The 21767-nt window shown below is 37.0% G+C and overlaps 1 protein-coding gene across 1 annotated transcript in view; it reads right to left on the bottom strand.

Moving 5' to 3' along the window:
* Window positions 1-21767, bottom strand: part of ADAM23 (ADAM metallopeptidase domain 23) — a 148179-nt gene that overhangs the window by 55375 nt on the left and 71037 nt on the right. Inside the window, exons 4-9 of the mRNA XM_040984405.1 lie at window positions 19649-19712; window positions 12478-12560; window positions 11366-11429; window positions 6383-6458; window positions 5536-5609; window positions 3262-3327 (exon numbers count right to left, since the gene is read on the bottom strand). Of these exons, the coding sequence (XP_040840339.1) occupies window positions 3262-3327; window positions 5536-5609; window positions 6383-6458; window positions 11366-11429; window positions 12478-12560; window positions 19649-19712 (427 nt within the window). The remainder of the gene's footprint in view (window positions 1-3261; window positions 3328-5535; window positions 5610-6382; window positions 6459-11365; window positions 11430-12477; window positions 12561-19648; window positions 19713-21767) is intronic.

The following is a 21767-nucleotide window of genomic DNA, read 5'->3' as shown; positions in this document are numbered from 1 at the left end:
AATCTCCATTTATGACAAAATACAGTTTCACATTTTCTGATCACTGATTACAATTTACATTTGAACCAGCATATTTGCTTTTCTTTCCTGAACAAAGGCAATTCTTAAGAAATCTGACTCCTAAAAATAATTAAAATCAAACTTGGCGTTCAGCCCAAAGGCACCAGTTATCAGAATAAATGTATTGCTTCATGCAGCATAAAAATGGTAAGATGAGAATTCTCTGTGGATGACGACTCTAAAGCCCAACAGCAAATGCTCTAATATGAAATATTAGCTGTATTAATTATTTTGATTCAATTTGTCTTTTAACACAAGAATTGAAGTACTTTGTTCAAGGTTCTGATTAACCACTTTTTTGGGTGCAAATTCAAAAACTGTCTTCGCCTCACACTCCTCAAAAAAGAGGACACGAACACATTCCTCAAAAAGGAGCTGTCTCAACCCTCAAAAAAGCTCTAAAGTAAGATTCTATTTTGAAACTATTATGTATTTCGTTCTATTCTATTGGTGTGAAACCAACAGTTCTTTAAATAGTAGAAACCTTCCTAGGTAATTTTTTTTTTTATTTCAGGTATTACAACCACTCAAAAAAAAGTTTTCAGTGTTTTCTATTTTTAAACATATCTTCTCTCCTAATTTGTCAGTAAAATGTAGTTTTTAAATTCAAAAACAGATGAAGATAACTTGCCTAATTCTGTCCCTTAATTATAATGAATTACTTTAATTTGTTGGTTAAAGAATGAATTTTTATTTAAAGATTTGATGGCCTGAATAAAGTAACTTCATCACAGCATATAACATGTAATGCGTAGAAATTTTCTGTCTATACGACATTGTAGGAAGGGCCGTATTTTACAAAGCTACTGAGATCTGCTCCCACATTGCCAGCTTTGGTGATTTGGTATAAAGCATAATGGAGTAAGACATTTGGAATTGCAACTTAGGGTTTAAGAATTGAATCTATTGATTACTAGCTACTTTGGAGTGCACTTTGTACATCCACAGGCACTATATGTATCTTAATTATTACTTCACTTCTTTAAAAGCGTTTGAATAATGGATGCTGGGGAAAAGCTTAGGCGCCTCGAGTCATAAACTTCATAATGAAAAAGTTATCTCGGCTTTCAAGCAAATTAATATGCTTTAGAAATGTCTAGGAAGTCATCGCTGCCTACACAGTGTCCACACGTGCAGTGTTCCTTCTCACCATCAGGAAGGACCACTCCCAAATGGTATGTACTAACTGCTATGGTTTGAATGGTCCTTAAACTCATGCAGAAATGTAAACCCCAAAGTCACACATTAACAATAGTGCATTTAGAGCTCAGGCCTTTGGGGAGTGAGCAGATTGGATGAGGGTGCTGAGGTGGAGCCCTGTGAGTGACTCCAGTGTAGTCCCTGGGATAGAGGCAGATGGGCTCTCTTCCTGTCTTGCGATCTGGGCTGCTTCCCACCCCCTGTGCACTGTGCCAGCAGGAACATCAACATGAGCGACTGAATCAGCAAGGTCCACCTGACCAGGGAGGAAGGGCTTCCGGGATCACGAGCCAGAACAAGCCTCTAACCTGCCTTGAGTATTCCTTTACTATCAAGTAAAGCAGATTAATATGTTAACATAACTCAAGCAATGTACTGAAAAACTATTGGTGTAGAAAATGAATCTGTTTACAAGGTATATTCTATTGAAAAATACTATAATCAACACAATTTAAATTGGTGTTTGGCAATCAATTAGAAATATTCATTAGAGTCACTCAAAAAAAAATGATCCATATGAGCAAAATTCACGTTCTGCAATTGGATTACTTTTTGTAGCCTTTCTCTATACTCTTGAGAACAGGGTTGCGGTTTTTTTCTACTTTCTACTTGTCAAATTATTTATCTAATGGAGTGTTAAGTCTGTGACTGTAGAGTGAAAAAATATATCCTTGTAATTTTTTTAAAAGACAGAAATAAGAAAAAAGGAGGATAGTGTGGGAAGAATCACTACGACCAAATATGTACTATGAAATACATGAAATTTGTTCATCACATATAAATAAAATACTTTATATTTTAAAATCTTAAATATAAATTAAGACACCTTTTTAAAAAATTTCATTTTAAAGTAAGGACCGCGAATTAGAATCTCACATTGTCATGTCAGTATGAAAAACAGTTTACTAACCTAATTTTGGGTTCTTTAAAATAAAACTAGGATTTCAAGATACTTGCAATCAATCTGAATGTTTATTCCAATATCTGAGATGCTTTTCACTTCGTCCGACTTTTAAGCATTTTTTTAAAAAAGATTTCCATCTTTCTAAATTCTTTGTAGAAAAGCAACCTCATTTTCACAAAAAGGAATATTGTTAACATATTCAATTCTTAAAAGCAAATTACACTATTATAAAAATTACCACTGACATCAAGACTTGGGGAAATATGGTAGCAACTGTTGAAGCCAGATCCCACCAGCTCACATCTGTGCATAGCTCTTCAGTCAGAGATTTCTGAATTTTAGCATAAAATCCGTAGTGGGAACATTTATACCATGAACATCAACAAATCTTATAATTCCAGGCTTTTTTTTCCAGAGCCAGGTGTGATACTGGCTAGTCTGTGGCATATAGCCTTTGGACCAAGATTCTAGCAGGTTCTAGCCTTCAGCTATGACATCTTACTAGAGAAACTGGCAGAGTATAGTTAGAACTCTATTTTATCTCTAAGAGGAGCAAATGGAGAGCAAGGGTTGTTTTCCTGTTTTACTTAACTGTTACCTGAATGACCAATCCAAGCATATTTTAGTTCCACAGCAGTAACACAAGATTATTCATTTTTCCAATATTTAAAGAAAAAAAATCAGTGTAAGACAACCTCTTTAGATGTACATTTACTATAGGTGTTAATCTCCTATAATTAGATCTCAAAAATAATATTTAGCAAGGAGAACAATGTATTAAGCACAGAGAAGTAATAAAGACATAACAAAAAGTAGGAAGCGACCTAATACAGAGAAGGTACAATTGTGAAGTGAAGACAAGTTCAAGAAAGTCAAAAAGGTGGATCTAAGAAGATAAAATCATTTTAAACAGAGGGAAAGCTTAGAGTACAAAAATTTCATAAAACCACTAAAGAAATAAATCATGGCATTCAATATCTCTAAAAATAGTATCTGAACATTTTGGCTTGAATAAGAAACAAATAATAAATTACAGTAAAATGCATTCTTTATGAAATAAGCTATGGAGCCTGAAACTAATCAGAGTATTTTCTTACCGTTTTGTGATCATTGACAATCATAAGTTCCAAATATTTCATTTCTTCAAACACTCCACGAGATGGCTATGGAAAAGAGAAATACATTGTCAGAATGATGATTGATGTAAGATATCAATGCTTGTTATTTTATAATACTCGAATTTTAGAAGAATTTTTGGTTTCCTACTTTATCAACACTCTAGAAGAAAGTTGATTATAAAAAGAAAACCTAACAGAAGAATAACCACAAACTGTGGTAGGCTTTTAAGTGTTCTGAAAATAAATAAATTTAAAATTTCCATTAAAATACTCATGAAGATAGGAAACAGCTATGTTATTTTCTGATTAATTTTATATATAAAGCGATTTGACAGAAAAATGTACAACATAATTCTGTTCAAACAAATAAGTCTGAATTTCCTCGGTATTCAAGTGTGAAAACATACTCATATAGATATTCTTAATTTTTTTATTTTTAAAGAAAATCTACTTAAAATTTATGTAATAAGAACAGAATAAATTTTAATTACTCTAGGTATTTCTCAAACAAGGTCAAGGAAGTCAAAGAAACATTAATTCAACAGTGTGAAATTCTCTTAATCATGTCCAATCCTCAACTATACAACTTCTCAAAGGAACAAATCCTGACCTTTATGAAATGCTAAATATAATAAATTTCAATTTTTACAAGAAAATATTAAAGAATACGAACATAATGCAAAGGGATTTTTTGAAGTTCAAGGAAAATGAAATTAAAACATGTGTTTATTGTGCTTGCAAGCTTTTTTCTAGTCCATGAATATTTTTGCATAATATGCATTTTCCACTAGCTTTTTAAAAATCCCTTGCATCTTATATATTCTCATAGATGAACTGTACAGTGGAGAACAGCATACTGGGTTGTAAGGATTCTTGGCGGTATGTGTCACTAAGCAGGCATAAAAGTAGAACCCCCAAGGAAACATATAAATATACCTTTACGTGATTCTGGGGTTTTCACCTTTGCCTGTACCCAACATGCCGCGATATGCTTAAACAGCAGAAAGCTAAACCTGTAATGTAACTGTTACAGAGGGAAATGGCAGGCGAGGAAAATGGAAAAACAGGGACTCGGGTGTGAGAGGAGGGGGAGAAGAACCCCTATACCTACAAAGCTGTGTTATGGAAAATAACTTCAAAAAAGGAAAAAAAAAAAAAAGACCCAGGTTTTACTTTTTTTATTTAAACTTCTTTTTTTATGGTTGGAAAACTAATAGCTCCTGTTCCTTGTGTATGCCGGTTACCTTTGGGAGGCGCAAGGGAGGGGAGAGGGAGGACTGAGGTGGGAGGAAAACAGCCTATTCAAACGTCATTATACCAACTGCACCTTCAGGAGCAAGTAAAATAGCATCTAGATGTCCGAAAAAAGCATTTTATATCCAAAGTAACCATAATACTAATAGCAGCTCAAAAAAGAGAGATAATGACTCAAACTTAAATGGCTTTGATGGCTAGTGGTGTAATTTTTTGACCAAATAATATATTCAGCAAGGCATTATCAAATATATTCAATCTCCACTATTACAATTACTCAAATTATCTAGCAAATTAACATGTACGCGGTAATCCATGGAACTGATTCCTGGTTCATAGATTGACCATGAATTACTGATCATCCCCCACCACTACAGCTTACTGACTGATTACGAAAAATACTAAGGATACTTTCAGTTATGAACTCAAATATCCTTATCAGTACATGCGAGGTGTTACTGACTACTGGATTATATGATTTTTTATTTAGTCATTGTCGTATTAGTAATGGTGAAACAGATTCATGTCGTTCTGAAAACTACATCCTGCTTCAAATTTGAGCGTAAAACAAGAGTTTTTAATTTAAAACATACAAATAAGCAAAATTACCAATATTTCAAAGTCGAATTCCTCCACCTGCATTTTCATTGACAATGGTTCACATAACGCTATATAAGCCGCATATTTTTCTTTACCCCCAAACGAGGCCTCCTATACTTCCACTAGAAAAGTGTTACACTATAGTTTTCATATGAAACCATGTATTTATACAACATCAGGACTTACAGATCATCACAATCAGTCTGGGTCACTAATAGGAAGACTAATGAAAAGCACTGTGTGGATAAGGTCCAGATCCAAAGGGTTTCCTGGTCTGCTATTGCTTTAGGGAGAAGCTCTGGAGTCTAAACTGCTGGAGGTGCACACAGATCCTGAGTGATGAAGGACCCAGGCTTAACTAAGACTTTATCTCCACCTGCGGCTCAAGGCCATACTCACACTCACTGCTCTCTTCCTTCTTTTCAGCCACTGTAATTCAGACAGCAAGGGCCACTTGTCACTGCCTTCCATACCTGTGTGGTAGAAAAATGAATTCTAACATGTATGCCTGACTGTATTCCAATAGGAACTATGTTTTTCTGAGTGTGGACGGAGAGTGGCATTGATACTGTGTCATTTCAAGGGCAAGATAAACTAAAGCGAAAAAAACATACCGATCATTACACATTTCACACTCTCATGGTCACACAAACATATAATTATCTTCCAGCCATAATGAGTCATCTGAGAATCATTAAAGGATCCACATTTGATCAACAATCTTGACAATACCCAAAAAATGCAAGAAAACTGTTTTTATTTCATTTTAGAATTTAAATTAAAATATGACATATTGTTCCGTCTAAATCATTCAAGATGTTTGGCATTAATAGACAAGAACAGCGTCATTCATTCGATGAACTCAAGGAAGTCTTTATATCATTAGCATGCTCGACATGCCTCAGGAGCAGAGCCCAAAGGGGAAGTGAGGCAAGGTGGCTAAAAAGCATCAAAACATCAAAAAATTACAGAAGAATCTTGTTATAAATCCTTCTGTTGCATCTAGCTATACTCTCAGATGCCAACAAGGCTCACTTCAGCACTTCATGTTTCAGTCTTTCCACTGAAACAGTTCTCCATGCTTCTTTTCATGAAAGCCACAGTTCCCTCCGCAGCCCAGACATGGTGCTCAGCCCAGCTCACAGACACCAATTCTGCTTTCCAATAAGGCTGTCTATCACTCAAGCTGCACCGCACGAAAACTCCAACTACATGAAATACAATGGCTACTGTGCTTAAAACTTACTGAGATTCTTCATTTGCTTCGAATATTGTCCTGCCATGAATTTTTGGATTACATGTGGTCGACCACCAGCACTTTTCTGCAACAAAAACAATTATAGGCAACGGAAAAAGGTGAGGCATGAACAAGTCTCTATGGAATAGTGTAAGAATTTTCTCTAATGATCTTACCGAAGTGGGAACATTTATTTCAATTTTTAGCTCTCCAAAATGAAAAATATGCCTTATTGAAATTATAATTTTAAATAAAATGGAACATCACACAATTGCCATAGTTTAGATAAAAGCATAGTTGTAATAGCTACTCCTCAAACTTAACTTTCCTCAAAGCCATGAATAGAACTATTCAGAAGAAAGAAATAAATCCAAAAGGCTGATAAGTATTTGAAAGAACATTAAGTACTTCAAGACTTCGAAATGCACATTTTAATCATGAAAATTTGACGTTGACAAAGGTTTAAAAAATGGTGATATCCACAATTAATTACAGTCAAAATCACTCACATACATGGCTGGTGGAAGTAAACTGCTAACATGGCTTGAGAGAGAAACTTAGCAATGTAAAATATTGAAAATACTTGGAACTCTTTGTCGTAGAAATCATCCCTTCAGGAATGCCTTGTTACCGTTGCTATTTTTGCCAGTACTCCAACTGTTGAGTGCACAATTATGTGCAGGCAATGTTTACCCACACATTCCCCAATTTATGTCTTACCTCAGACACTGCACATTCTAACCCCACTTTATAAAGACACTGAGACACTAAGGGCTATGTTACTAAGTTAAATTATACTACAAAATATTGATCTAATTATATATATATATAATATATATATAATATATATATAATATATATAATATATATAATAATATATATAATATATAATATATAATATATAATAATAATATATAATAATATATATAATATAATAATATAATAATATATAATATATTATATATATAATATATATAATATAATATATATATATATATATCAGAATGCATCATTGAAAAATGGAAGAAGGGCATTTGTGTGTCCCAGAAGGATGACAGTGTTGGGACATCCTATCATGGCTCCACTCCTGAGTCCAACCACCTGCTAATAACATCCTGGAAGACGGTGTTTGACAAGTAGTTTGATCCCTGCTTCCTGGCTCCTGGCTTTGGCCTGAACCACTCCTGGCTGCTTCAGGCTTTTGGGGGCTGAATCAACAGACAGAAGATCACCCTGTGTGTCTCTGATTCTTCCTGTAAAGTATTAGTGTTTATAACCATAAAAATACTTATGAAATTATTCTCAATAAGTTACATACAGTTTTCCGATTCCATTTTTTTAATGTGACAGAAAACATGGATTCTCATTAAAAGTATCCTATTCTTATTACTTAACTGGTTGCAAAACACAGGAAAATTATTAATAATAAATCCAACCTCCAAAATATTTCATTCAATTACAGTAAGCTCTTAATTCAGGCATCAGGTGAAAAGATACCTAAAATAATTAAAACTTACACCTGGATCAGCAATGCAATTTTAGAAACTAAAGCTTTCCAATGCTGCTCCTTTTCCTCTACTCACGGGGAGGATGAGAATGAAGCGTTGCAAAAAGACAGGAGGAAGAAAGGCAGACAAGACAGTCAGCCTCTGAACAACAGGCTCACAGGTATAACAAGGTCAAGTAAATTAATTCAACAGCCCTTACGTTAATGATAGTTCATAAATATTTTCAACAATTTACATTAAAAATGAGTGTTACATGTTTATTAATCCTTTGAATCTACAAAAATCACTCTAGTAGAGATGTAGAGAAAAATTACCTCTTTTACACATTTAGAAAGCGCTTAGGGAGCAGATGTGGAGTTGCAGAGGATTAAACTTTTTTTAAAAAGATTTATTTATTTTTATTACAAAGTCAGATACACAGAGAGGAGGAGAGACAGAGAGGAAGATTCTCCATCCGATGATTCACTCCCCAAGTGACCGCAACGGCCGGCACTGCGCCAATCCAAAGCCAGGAGCCAGGAACTTTCTTCCGGGTCTCCCACGTGGGTGCAGGGTCCCAAAGCAGTGGGCTGTCCTCGACTGCTTTCCCAGGACACAAGCAGGGAGCTGCCAGGATTAGAACCGGCACTCATATGGGATCCCGGCGCGTTCAAGGCAAGGACTTTAACTGCTAGGCCACGCTGCCGGGCTCAGAGGATTAAACTATTATTTGGAACACCTACACTCCATGTCCAAGTGCCAGTCAAGTCCTGGAACGTCCACTTCTGATCCAGCTTCCTGCTAATCATTCTGGAACACAACAGCCATTGGCTCACGTGCTTGAATTCCTGCCACTCATGAAGGAGAGATGGAGTTCCTGGTTCCTGGTTTCTGCCTGGTCCAGCTCCATTACTGCAGGCATTTGGGAGATGAGCCAGCCAATGGACGATCATTCTCTCCACCTCTCTCTCTTTTTTTTTCTCTTAAAGATCCATTGGAAAGGAAAATTACAGTGAGAACAAGAGACAGAGAGAAAGATTTTCCATTCACAGGTTCACTTCCCAAGTGATAGCAACAGCCAAAACAACGGAGCCAAAGCCAGGAGCCAGGAGCTCTTCCGGGTCTCCCACACGAGAACAGGGTCCCAAGGCCTTGGGCCATCCTCGACTGCTTTCCCAGGGCACAAGCAGGGAGCTGGAAAGGAAGTAAAGTAGAAAAGACATGAACTGGCACCCATATGGGATTCCGGTGCTTGCAAGGTAAGGATTTAGCCACTGAGCCACTGCACTGGGCCCACTCTCTCCATCTCTTTTCCTCTCTGACTCTGTTTATTTCTAGTAGATGAAAATGAACATTTTATTTTTTAAAAAACTCTGGTTGGAATCATTATTTTGAACTTTGTCTTTGCTCTTTGTTTGTTTTTTTTTTTGTTAGAGATAACAATGTCATTAGTCATGGCCAGAAATCAAAACTAAATATTTTACTTAATGACTAAAATAATTTTGCCACAAACAGGTTACCAATCTGCCAGTGAATAAAGTAAAGAGATTTTATTAAACATGTCTTTACATAAGTTGATTTTTCTGCATTATCTGGTAATTTTTGTTGTTATCACTTGAGAACTAGTATGAGTTTAATTCAATCATTAACCATTTGAAATTTAAATTTACTTGCTTACATTAAATTGGATATTTATTCCACACTGACCCATACATTTGCACAGCCAAGAAAAATGCTGATCTGTTCAACTGTTATAATCGATAGCCTAAATGGTTATGTTATAGAATCTGTTTTACCTAAATTTGAAACCATTAAAGAGAAAAAAAATGTTTTCTGCTTCTTATTAAAGAAGTGTAATATTTCAATTTAATCATACTCAAAATATAATTTTCACATTAAAAGCTCTTTTAATATTTTTTATTTATTTGTTTTCACTTTGTTTTATATCATTTTATATATAAGCTGATTCACTCTCCAAATGCCCCACCAGTCAAGGCTGGGCCACATGAAATCCAAAAGCCAGGAATTCAATCCAGGCATCCCACACAAGTGGCAGGTACCCAAGTGTTTGAGCCAAGGGTGCCCATTTGTGAGAAGCAGAGCTGGGACTCAAACCCAGGCCTTCCATTAAAGGATATCACACGGGATGCAGTACAACCACTGTGCCAACTCCCATCCCTGTTAGTTGTTGTTGTTTATCATTAGCAGTTCTTTCAACTGACCTGATTTCCTTTTAATACTGCTTCATTACACTCCTATCTCCCCTTGTTTACTCTTCCCCAACCTAATCACAGGCACCGTGCAGATCCCGGAATACACTAGCCACACCTTAACCTCCAGACCTAGGTGTGTTCAGCCCCCGACTGCCCTTCCAGAAATCTGTTTCCTTAAGGTTTTTATTCCAAGCTCATCTTCTCGGTAGGGCCTTCCATGGACAGGGAATATAAAACCTCGACTCTCCATGCGCCTCCCTCTACGTTTCCTTCTCAGCAAGGATCACGACCTAACACACCGCATGTACTTATTCACCCTGCATACTTCCATCTGTCCTGAAAACCATAACCTCCATTAGACTCAGGCTTTTTGCCACTGATATATCCCACTACTTGAAACAGCATCATCATTCAGTAAATCTTCAATATAATGTTTGACTAATATGTATTGCATTTCACATTTGGTTGCGCATTTGATCCATTAGCAAGCAATTCTATTAGACTATGCAATTTCTTGTCTAGGTGGTTTCTTCTCATGGCTTGTGTATGACTAAACAGTGTTTTCTTCCCTGTCCCCACAGAAAAATAAACACTCTTATTATATAGACATGGTTCAGTGCACAAATGTACCCACTGAAGAGTCACTAGGCCTAAAAAAAAAAAAGTTATCTACATATTCACAGTTCACACAATCAGATAAAGACATCAGGAATGAAAACTTATTTTCTGCAATACGCAGTGATCTTTCCTTTCTCCCCAAGAATGGGAAAGAATTAGCCTACACTTGAGAAAATCCAGGTTTGGTGTCTCTTAGCATCCCTTACAAGTATACAGACCTGGAATGTGCAACTTAAACATCAAAACTCATGGTACAAATCTAACGTTAAAATAAGATGGCATGTTTAAATACTTTGAAATGTGTGCATGAGACGAGCCTTATTTCCCAAGAGTATGTTCTAAACCCCCAGTGGATTCCTGAAACAAATGGCATCACCAAACCCTACATACACTGTTTGTTCTTACACATACATATCTGTAATGGAGCTAAACGTATACATTGGGCCAATAAGAGACTAACAACAATACACGTAATGAAATGGAATACTAAGGACACTAACTACATGAATACTGTTTCTGATTATTTCTGAAAATTTTCCATTTAAATTTTTTGTTGGCAGGTAAGTGACATTGTGGCTCAAGGGGTGTTACTATATTTAATTTCTCTTTCCTGTGTAATAGCAAAGATGCTACAAAAGAAAAACACCATAAAGAAAGAAATGTCCCAGACTCACCTCATCATGAATCAGCTCCAGTGGCTCTATCATATACACATAGGTATTATCTTCAAACATACCACTGTAACACAGGAAACCACATAATGAGAGAATTAATAAAAATGGTCAACAGTAGAAAGCAACTAGCGAGCTTAATTACTGGGCCTTCATAAGAATGAGTGTAGCTGAACAAACACCATTATACATCCCCAGATACAATTTAAACATGTATATCGAATCCTATGGCCAACACAGCACACAGACTATCAAAAGGGTAAAGGCATACCTTGTGTTCCTATGAATTACATCTGATACAATCAACCTTTGAAAATACCTTGACAAATCAGAAGACTGAGCTAGGCCAGGACTACATGTGCAGAGGGAGTAGCTCAGGTTATAATTCCAGAACCATGTACAACTACTATAAATTTGTACTTATGCAAATCTAGTATAATCTTAAGAAAATAGAACAGGCCCTTCAAATACAGAAATAATCTTAAACCATCTGATTCAAAACAGGCAAAATACATACAGAAGTACCTTTATGTTTCGTTAATTGTGATTCTCCACCAAGCTGTTTGATTTGTTTCATACAAGCCCCACTTAATTTTTGGAGACACAGAATTTTGTTTATAAACATTACATAGCCAAAATTAGATGTGTACATATGAGGCACCACTACATTTAAGTCTAAAGGGCAGTTAAATACGGTGTTTTCAGAGCTCAACTCTAAGCCAGTTCATGAACTCCTCTCCTGTTGCCTAACCCTTACCTGAGCAGCTCCTTCCATCTCTAGGCTAATCTGATTGATCACTTATCACAAAACCTTCCTAGGTCAGTCTGGTCCTTCTCTAAATCCTTACCCTTCCCTTATACAGTAATCACCCTTCCAAAGTGCTATTTCAGTATTAATCTTTGTAATCATTTGTTTACTCTCTGAATTTCTTTCAAACTAAATGTTCAAGAGAATAGGGAGTTTAACCTCCTGTGCATCCCTCTATGCCCAATGCCTAACATGGATCTGGTACAAAATAGTCACTAAAACAAATATCAGTGAAAACAAAATTGGAAAGCATGAGTGGATGAAAGCCAGCACAGAGCGAAGGAAGACGCTGGGATGATCCACGTACTGCAGTCCATTGCAGGTTGACAGTGCCACCGTGGAGTCTTTGACGCCTCTGATGCTCCCGTGGTAGTAGCAGTGCTCCCCACCCTACAGGGCAAAAGACCAGAAGATTTAACTGGTTGTATTGTCAAGGTCACGGTCCATTCCATGGTAGCAAAAAGAAACCAAACAAAAAAATACAAAGAAAGATGAGCATGTATCTGTACTGTTATTGATAAGCCTGCATGTTCCTCCAAAGGAAGTCACAAATGAGACTGGGCAATTGTTCATCTTTTCTGTAACAAGTCATTGTGTATTAAATTTACACAAGGAGAAAAGCCTTTCTAAAGGCACGATGAAACCTAAACATCCCTTTACTGTATCCTACAGGGGTTGTCCTTATCAGATGTTGTGAAATAAGGACTTTCTGACTCCCAAAATGTTGTCTATCACTGCTTTTACATACAGCCATACATAATCTTATTATTTACTTTCCAATCATTTTCAATTAATTTTTATGTTTTCAGGACCAGTATATGAGCTCAGTTTTCAAAGTGAAGTAGAACTACAAAAAACAGTATTTTAAAAAGCATAGCAACTTCCTGTCTCCCTCCCCACTTCCATAAAGCAGCCATTTTGTAAACCATGATGTATTCTATCTAACAGGTCCTGGGACCCACCTACTAGGTGGGTGTCAGATTTATGAGCCCAAGGGGTGGGGAATCCAGACACGCTTGGGATGCCTGGCCTGGGTCCTTGGACTCACCTGCAATACATCCTACTTAATGAAAAAAGCAGAGCAGTGGACACAGGCCCTGCTGTACAAGGAGAATATGGCAGCTCATTTGGTGCTGTAGCAGAAGAACAGAACTAACTGGACAACTACCCCAAACAAACAATGACAGCAAAAAATCTTGATTGAAGCCAATGGACATTGGGAGGGTGACATCATCCTCGGAACAGTGAAATCGGCAGCATTTCAGAACTATCCAACCCACTTAGACAGAACCCCTGGAATATGTACACTTTAAGATTCTGGGTTGATATGAGACGGCGGCTCCTCATCCCTGGGTACTGGGACATGTGGGAAGTTGTGAGTGGTTTCCCTTTTTGCCTCTCCCCTTCCACCGGAAACAAGAAGAAATAGCAAATTTGGAAGCAATGAGCACACCAATTTTCCCTAAACCTCAATCTTTCCCACCCTGATCCACCATGTAATCATTATTAAAAAATAAAATTCATATTAAAAAATCATCTTAACCTAGCATATGGAATATTTTTCTGGCCCCTACACATTCCAAACACATCACCAGTTCTGGATGAAATCAGTTGTGCTTGTAGTGTAATAATGTAAACACGCTTCATGACTCTGCCACTACAATTGCATTTCTTGCTTACTCCATTTTCTTATTTTCTCATTCTCCCATATAATGAGTCCTTGTCTATCCTTATTATTTAAGAGGCTCTCAAATATCATTGTATTTACTTGACTTTCTTAAGAATAGCTAACATAGTTCCCAATCTTACTAAAAATATTCTTCTTTGCCCTATAAGTATTCCCAAGTACTTTCTTAGATCTAAGCACTCCCTTGTCTTAGAAACCATAGGCTGATGTTCACTCCCAGGATCATTGGTGCCTGTTTGAATAAACACAGGATACTATCTGAAGGTACTGAATTCTCTGCTTATTTGAACATGGATCATCCTATTTTCTAGACCTTAAATGAGCCTTATAGGATTATACAATCTCCAATGTTTATCAGAAGATTTACTCTCTAAATAATGTTATGTTAAGCATTATCAGCAACTTGGCAATTTCCAATACTAGTATTATAGGAATTGCCTTATTTCATATTACTACATTTATACAAATATTTTTTTCAAAAGATGCAAAAACATATTCAGCAATTCATCAGACCTATACAGCATTTTAGAAATAATACTGCAGATTAACATCTTGAGATAGTTCATTTAAAATGATTTTCAAGAGAGAAGAGGCAGCATTCCTGGGTAACAAGTACTGCAGCCTTGAGTCAATGTGGACAGACATGTCCAGAGCATTTGTCCACAATAACAGGTAGTCAGTTTTACCCAAGGATCTAGGCATCTTCAGTAACCACCACCTCATAATAATTGTCATCTCCATGTAGGACAGGCAAATAGGAACCAAGTTCTGAAAGGGTCTGTTTAAAACAGAGCCAAACCAAATTGAATCCTACATTTTCAGGTTCTCAGTTTCTACTTCTCTTTCCATTTAAGACAGGTTCAGACCATTTATCAATCACCAGTGAGTGGTCATAGATCTATGAAAAAGCAAACAAGAGGAAGAAGCAGAAGGCGCTAAATGTGCATGTGATCCAAGTTTCTGTGTGTCCTCACAGGCACTACCATTCTCAAACCCAAAACTATCAGTCAGGGGCCAGCACTGCCACACAGCTACGCTTCCGCCTTGGCTCCAGCATTCCATATGGGCACAAGTTTGAATCTTAGCTGCTCTACTTCCCATCCATCTCCTTGCTTATGGCCTGGAAAAGCAGAGGAGTTCACATCCTTGGGCCCCCGCATTCATGTAGGAGATCCGAAGGAGGCTCCAAGTTTCTGGCTTTGAATCAGCTCAGCTCTGGCCACTGCAACCAATTAGCCAACTGGGAAGCGAGCCAGTAGCTGGAAGATCTCTTTCTCTATAGTGCTGCCTTTTGAATAATAATAATAAAAAAAAACCTATTAGGCAAGTGGATCTTATTGGCTGGTCCAAGGAAAGTAAAAAATTCTCCATAAGTCTCTTACCGTTCTCAGCCTGCTACACTGTTAATGATTCCACAAGCCAGATAATAACCAAACTACCTTCACTGCACAAGGTCCCAAAATCAAAGCCCCATAGAACATCCCCAGGCCTATTCCCCAAATAATCAAATACTGAAATCACGCCCATCTTTGAAGCCATTTTCTAATCAGAAGTGGCTAAGTGTACCAACTTTGTGACTGGTGGTAACAATTTGGGGAGGAAACAAACATTTGGTGTTCCAGTATCATCGGCCTAAGCAAAATAGAGGAACTTACCAACTCTACTCCCTTAAAGGCAAATAGAGCTTACTTCTTTCACTTACTTTTTTAAAAAATTGTCCCACTTTCCTGCCTGTTAAATAATCTCATCTGACACAATAATGCTCCACTGATCAGTTATTCAGAATTTTCCAGAAACCTGGACATTCATGGTGACAAAGAATTGGTCATTTGCATTGATTCCTAAACGTCTCCTAAACATTTCAGACTACATAGACTGGAAACTAGGAAATGTGTATATTATGATTCTGATTATAATAATAAAAACTGATACCATACTCAAATTATTACTGTCTAGTCACATATTTAAATAATTCAACTTAATTACCTAGCAGGGCATGCCAATCTATTTTTTTAATTTGTGAGCTAACAGAAAAAGTGAAATAGAAGGGAAGTATCTATAGTCGGATACATATGCCTCAATAAGAATGCTGCAGAAAAAGGAAAAGAATAAAATAATTTCAGATAATTATGAAACTTGAGCGCACAACAGAAGTGTTTACTTTCATTAAATCCAATGGGGAAAGAAATTTCCTGCGGTACTTTAATTAATAAAGTATTAGAACAGTTTGGCTGTACCAATGCTGCATAAATTTTTAATAGTTCGTATAAATTACACTACTCAAAATAGCTTTGCGAGGAGTCAGCATCGTCTATTCTCTTCATTCCATGGGTCAGACTGGTTTTAATGCTGTGCTTCTCTCACAATCTAAATGTACTCAGAATGGTGTCAAAAGGGGCAATATTTTGAATAATTAATGATAGTAATTTCAGCATTAAGCTCTGAATTTAAATACCTGATAAACTTGTATCTAATACAAGTAGTTTACAGTGAGAAGTTTTGTTTGGCTTTTTTATTACTTCATTTCTTTATTTCATCACCCAGTGGAAAGAAATGTTTTAAAGAAACTGGCTATTAATTCAAAGACCTAATGTACACAAGTGTGTATACATACACACACATCAGAACATTATTCAGCCTTTAAAATGGAAATTCTGCCAATTGCAACAATATGAATTTACCTGGACATAATGCTAAGTAAAATAGACCAGGCCTGAGAAGACAGATACTACAGGATCTGAATACAGAATCTAAACAGTTCAACTGAAAAGGTTAGAGGAAAATGGAGATTGCCAGGAGCTGAGATGTGGGTGAAAGGGTACAGTGTCTCAGTTTTCCAAGATGAATGAGTTCTGGAAGTGTACGGCATAATGACCACAGCTGTCAATATGGTATCATGTACTCGAAACTTGCTAAAAGTCAATCTTACAGGTTCTCATCATGAAAATGGTAAGTCTCTGGGGAGACAGAAGTGCTACTGAACATTGTGTGTGGTGGCTGTCTCACAGCTTCTGTGTATATCAGCACATGATGCTTTGTGCAATATATAAACATGTATATTTATTTTCATATATTAAATATATATCTATAATTCCCATTTTTCATTTGTGTTAAACTAAAACTGGTAAAAATGGACCTCTCAGATGGTTGTATGTATTATATGATTTCTCTCCTGTTTGGAATGAGTAAGTCGAAGCAGGAAGTAGAATGGTAGGTGACTAAGGGAATGAATGACAACAGGTCAGGTTTTCTTTGAGGGGCGATGAGAACCATTTATAGCTGGATTATGTTGATCCTGTCACAATTCAGTAAATATAACGAAAATGAATTGCACATTTTATAGTTTGTGAATTATATACCAATCTTCTTCAAAACTGTGGATTCATCTTTTTGTTTGTAATGAATTCCCAGAATACTGCTAATGTTCACAATTTCATATAATTTCAAAGCCAAATAGACTGTGATTCTCTTCTTCTCTAGTGATATAAACAACACACTGGGGTGTGTGCATGTGTGGAAATTTTTTTTATAAACAGCTTGAGGGATTAGGAGGTTTCCATAATACATTAAAAATTGTTTTGCCAGCCACTCTTATATATTAATTTCATTTCTTAGTACACGGTACAGAAAATCTTCCTAGCATATGGAAAGTATTTATTCAACAGTTAAACAATGTTTTAAAACATATACTTGTAGCAGGTGTAAGAGAATAAAACATACCAATTTTCAAAAAGAAAAATTCAACATACATAAAAAAATCTTTTAAAAATGTATCAATTCTTGGCCCAATGTGGTGCCTAGTGGCTAAAATCCTCACCTTGCATACTATGGGATCCCGTATGGGCCCCAGTTCTTGCCCCCACTGCTTCACTTCCCATCCAGCTTCCTGCTAATTGCCTGGGAAGGCAGAAGAGGGCAGCTCAAATCCTTAGGCCCTTGTACCCACATGGGAGACCCAGAGGAGTCTTCTGGCTCTTGGCTTCGGATGGCCTCAGCTTCAGCTGTTTGCGGCCACTTGCAGAGTGAACCAGCACTTTGAGGATATCTCTCTCTGTCTCTCCTTCTCTCTGTAAATCTGACTTTCTCTTAAAACTAAATAAATCTTTTTAAAAAAAAGTGTAAATTCTCTGATGCAGAAAACCACACTTTCAGAATTAAAACTTAAGCAATTATTCAGTATGGGTCAAAAAACATATATCGAAAGCTCGTATTTAGAGCTATTTGTATAAACAAGATGAAAAAATATAAGTAACCTGTTTATTAATATTGCATTTTAAAATATACTATAACAAATGAATGGGAAAGGATATTATACAGGATTTTTTTTAATAAAAGCTTAGAAGATCATTCAACATATGCTAAAGTGTTTATAACATTGTTATATTTTTTTAAATCCTGCTACCAGAACAGTGTGCAGCTCATCAACGTGGATTTGAGGGGACAGTTGTATATTTAAATATAGACAAAAAACAGACTATTACCTTTAATTCATTATCTGTGAGGCAAATAATGTTGAGCACATAAAGTACTTCAAGAAAATGGGTCTTGAATGAGAGGAAAAGCAACAAAGACTACAACCAGCTGCAGTCAACACATCTCTGTTCTAGACATGAAATAGTCCTTACTTTACATTTTGGCTGTAAGCACTGCAAGATTTAGTGTTTCTTAGTAATGATAAGGCCTCCTTGGAGGACCTTAGAAGACCTCTGGAAGCCAATCAGCTGTTCTACTTCTTAAAGATGGCACTGCATTTCTGGGCGAGAGGCTTGGCTCAGGTTACTATGGCCCGCCAAGGTGCTCATCTGCTGAGTCTATAAAGTTCCCAGGCAGCCTTGTCTACTCCAGCTCATGAGTCAGCATCCGCAGCGCCCAGGGCATCGGCACAGCTCCAGGAGCTCTGGTCTGTGCAAATGCCAGAAAGCACCATTTCTGCACTCAGTTTAGCATCCCTGCTTACTTTGCACAGCACTAACCTTTACAGGGATTCAACAAGCCCTAAAGTGCAATCTAAGGCAAGAATTGGTGAACAATAGGAATAATTCATGCAATTTCTCTATTGGTGCCATAAGATTGAAAGGTTGAAATGCACATCAAATTTAAAAAAAAAGTGTTAAACAGAGTTATAAAGCCTCTGACATGCCATGCCCTCCAGTTGGATTTACAAGTAAGGCCACCTGGAAATATCTGCTGAGAGGCCATCAGACTGGGAATCTCCATTCTTGTCTATGCAACTCGCCTCAATATGAGAAAGGTACCCATTTTATGCCGACCATTGTTAGCAATCTAGGGAGAGAAAACTATCCCAGTGACATTGCCCAGCTTCATTTTGTTTTCCAGTTTCCTGTGGGATTCACAGACATTGCGTAGATGCAGTGCACTCGGCTGCTTATCTGAAAGTTAAGAGTTTATTTCTGCAGCCATTGCTCAAATGTTTACCTGGACCAGTTTAAACCGCTATATTTATCACATACGAATAGTATCTCTTGCTATCATCTAAAGCAGCCCATTCCTTACTAACCCTTCATTAAAAGAGGTGACTCTCCAGCTGACAGAAATATCCAATTACCTTTACAGCAGAATCCTCATTCCCAAACAAGAAGCGTATCTATTGAATGGAATTTACATGATCTCTAATGTCATCTCAAACATTTAAAATGCTAGTAAGTAAACTTTTCTCCACTACAAAGAGTATCCTTGTAAGAGGAGAGGTGACTTTGGTGAGATGAACACCAGCACAATGCCTGAGGGGTGTGCGTGGAGCAGCTCTGCTCCCCGGATGCTCTGTCTGTACCTTCGAGTACTGCGGTTTCCCATTTTCGTAGTGAATCTCCACATAATCAGAAGACAGCAAACCACTACAAAGGAAAGAAAATAGTGTTATTTCTGCATATAAGACACTTGGCGCTTTTCAAAAATAGTTCAATAGGCAGATGTAAGGCAGATGTAATCCACAAATGACTGCAGCCCAGTCTGTAAAATCAAGAAATCCAGAAGAATTTCAGAAAGTATCCAATAGCAAATCATTCCTCAATTGCTCAAAAACAACAAAAAAAGACAGTTTAAAAGTGAACTCTTTTTATACACACTAGTAAATCTGATTGATATACCAGTTAACATGGAACAAACCAAAAAGCAAGTAACAATAGGAAGTAGTTCATAAAAGTACCACAACCACACCATAAATAATTGAGATTTTATAAAATGTAGCCACTGAGTAAGAGCAAAGAGAAGTGCACAAAGTTCCACTGGCTCCCGACTCACAGGTGCAGGGTCCCACAGGTGCAGGGTCCCACAGGTGCAGGGTCCCACAGGTGCAGGGTGCCAAGGCTTTGGGCCCTTCTCAACGGCTTTCCCAGGCCACAAGCAGGAAGCTGGATGGGAAGCAGAGCTGCCAGGATTAGAACTGGCATCCATATGGGATCCCAGCGCACACAGGTCGAGGACTTTAGCCACTAGGCTACTACACAGGGCCCAGACTTTACTATATTCTCTTCTCTTGACAGGCCAGCACCAAACTGGTTTCATCTGAGAATATATTTTGACATTTACATTTTTAATAACAGTCTTCAGTTTTCCTACATGACTTAAGAAGTTACAAAATATAATCTGAGTAATACAAACACACAAAGAAAACCCCCAAGACTTAATTAGCTAACTCTGTGCCCTGCCCACCCACCACAAACCCCATACCACACAGTCCCTCTCAACTGAGTAAGAACAGATTATCTCTCGATTAATGAATCAGAGCCAAATGAGAGTTTCCTTTTAATAGAGAAATATTCAACCAAAGAAAAATGAAATATGGTTCATTTCCTGCCTTTTCCAACTTATAGCCAAACTATATAAAATAACAAACACATCCTCAGTTGTGGCTACCAGTGTCTGCCACTATACCAGTAATTATGAAATGACCCAGTAACAGAATCAGGTTACTTTTATGATTTAGTTGTATCCTCATACGTCAAAACTAAGTAAATAAATAATGAATCATAAGGGCCCAGCACAATAGCCTAGTGGCTAAATCCTTGCCTTGCATGCACCAGTGTCCCATACAGGCACCAGTCTGTATCCTAGATGCTTCATGTCCCATCCAGCTCCCTGCTCGTGGCCTGGGAAAGCAGTAGAGGATGGCCCAAAGCCTTGGGACCCTGCACCTGCGCAGGAGACCTGGAAGAAGCTCCTGGCTTTGGATTGGCCTAACTCTGGCTGTTGTGGTCTCTTGGGGAGTGATTCAGCGGACAGAAGATATTTCTCTCTGTGCTCTGACTTTCCAATAAAAATAAGCCTTTTCTTAAAAAATAAATAAACCTTATGCCTTAATAAATGAACCTTATACATCAGACTAGCTGAATCCAAATAAACATGGAAAATTTTGAACTCAATTTTATATGACTAAAATTTTTTGATGCACACCTTTCAGTGCTAATGCAGAATATTATAATTTATTGAGCTGGGCTGCAGCCATTTGGGAAGTAAACCATTTGATTAAAGATTCTCTCTCTCTTCCTCTCTCCCTTCTTCTTTATCACACTGCCTTTCAAATAAGCACATGATAAATCTTTATATTAGGCACATGCACAAGAATACCTAAAATTCATAAAATTGGAATTAAAGCATATATTCATTTTGATACAACACTGAAATCTATGCAGTGTTAACAGTACACATATCATCACTTTTATACATGCATAAAAATGCATGTCCAATTTTTACACTAAGATGGATATATATTTTTTAATCTCATTTTCCATGAATTTTTTGAAATCCCCTAGCATATCAAGATATACATACATAATTTATAACAAACTTGCATTTAAATGTGAGGAGATTTAATGAGCTCCCCATGCTCATTAAAACATAAAATTATGACTACATGGCTCATAGTCTTCGATTCTGTATGAAAATATTAA

Source organism: Ochotona curzoniae, unplaced genomic scaffold (genome assembly GCF_017591425.1).
Source record: "Ochotona curzoniae isolate NIBS_2020 unplaced genomic scaffold, NIBS_Ocur_1.0 contig_4148, whole genome shotgun sequence".
NCBI classification, from domain to species: domain Eukaryota; kingdom Metazoa; phylum Chordata; class Mammalia; order Lagomorpha; family Ochotonidae; genus Ochotona; species Ochotona curzoniae.
This window is presented reverse-complemented; position numbering and strand designations above follow the sequence as displayed.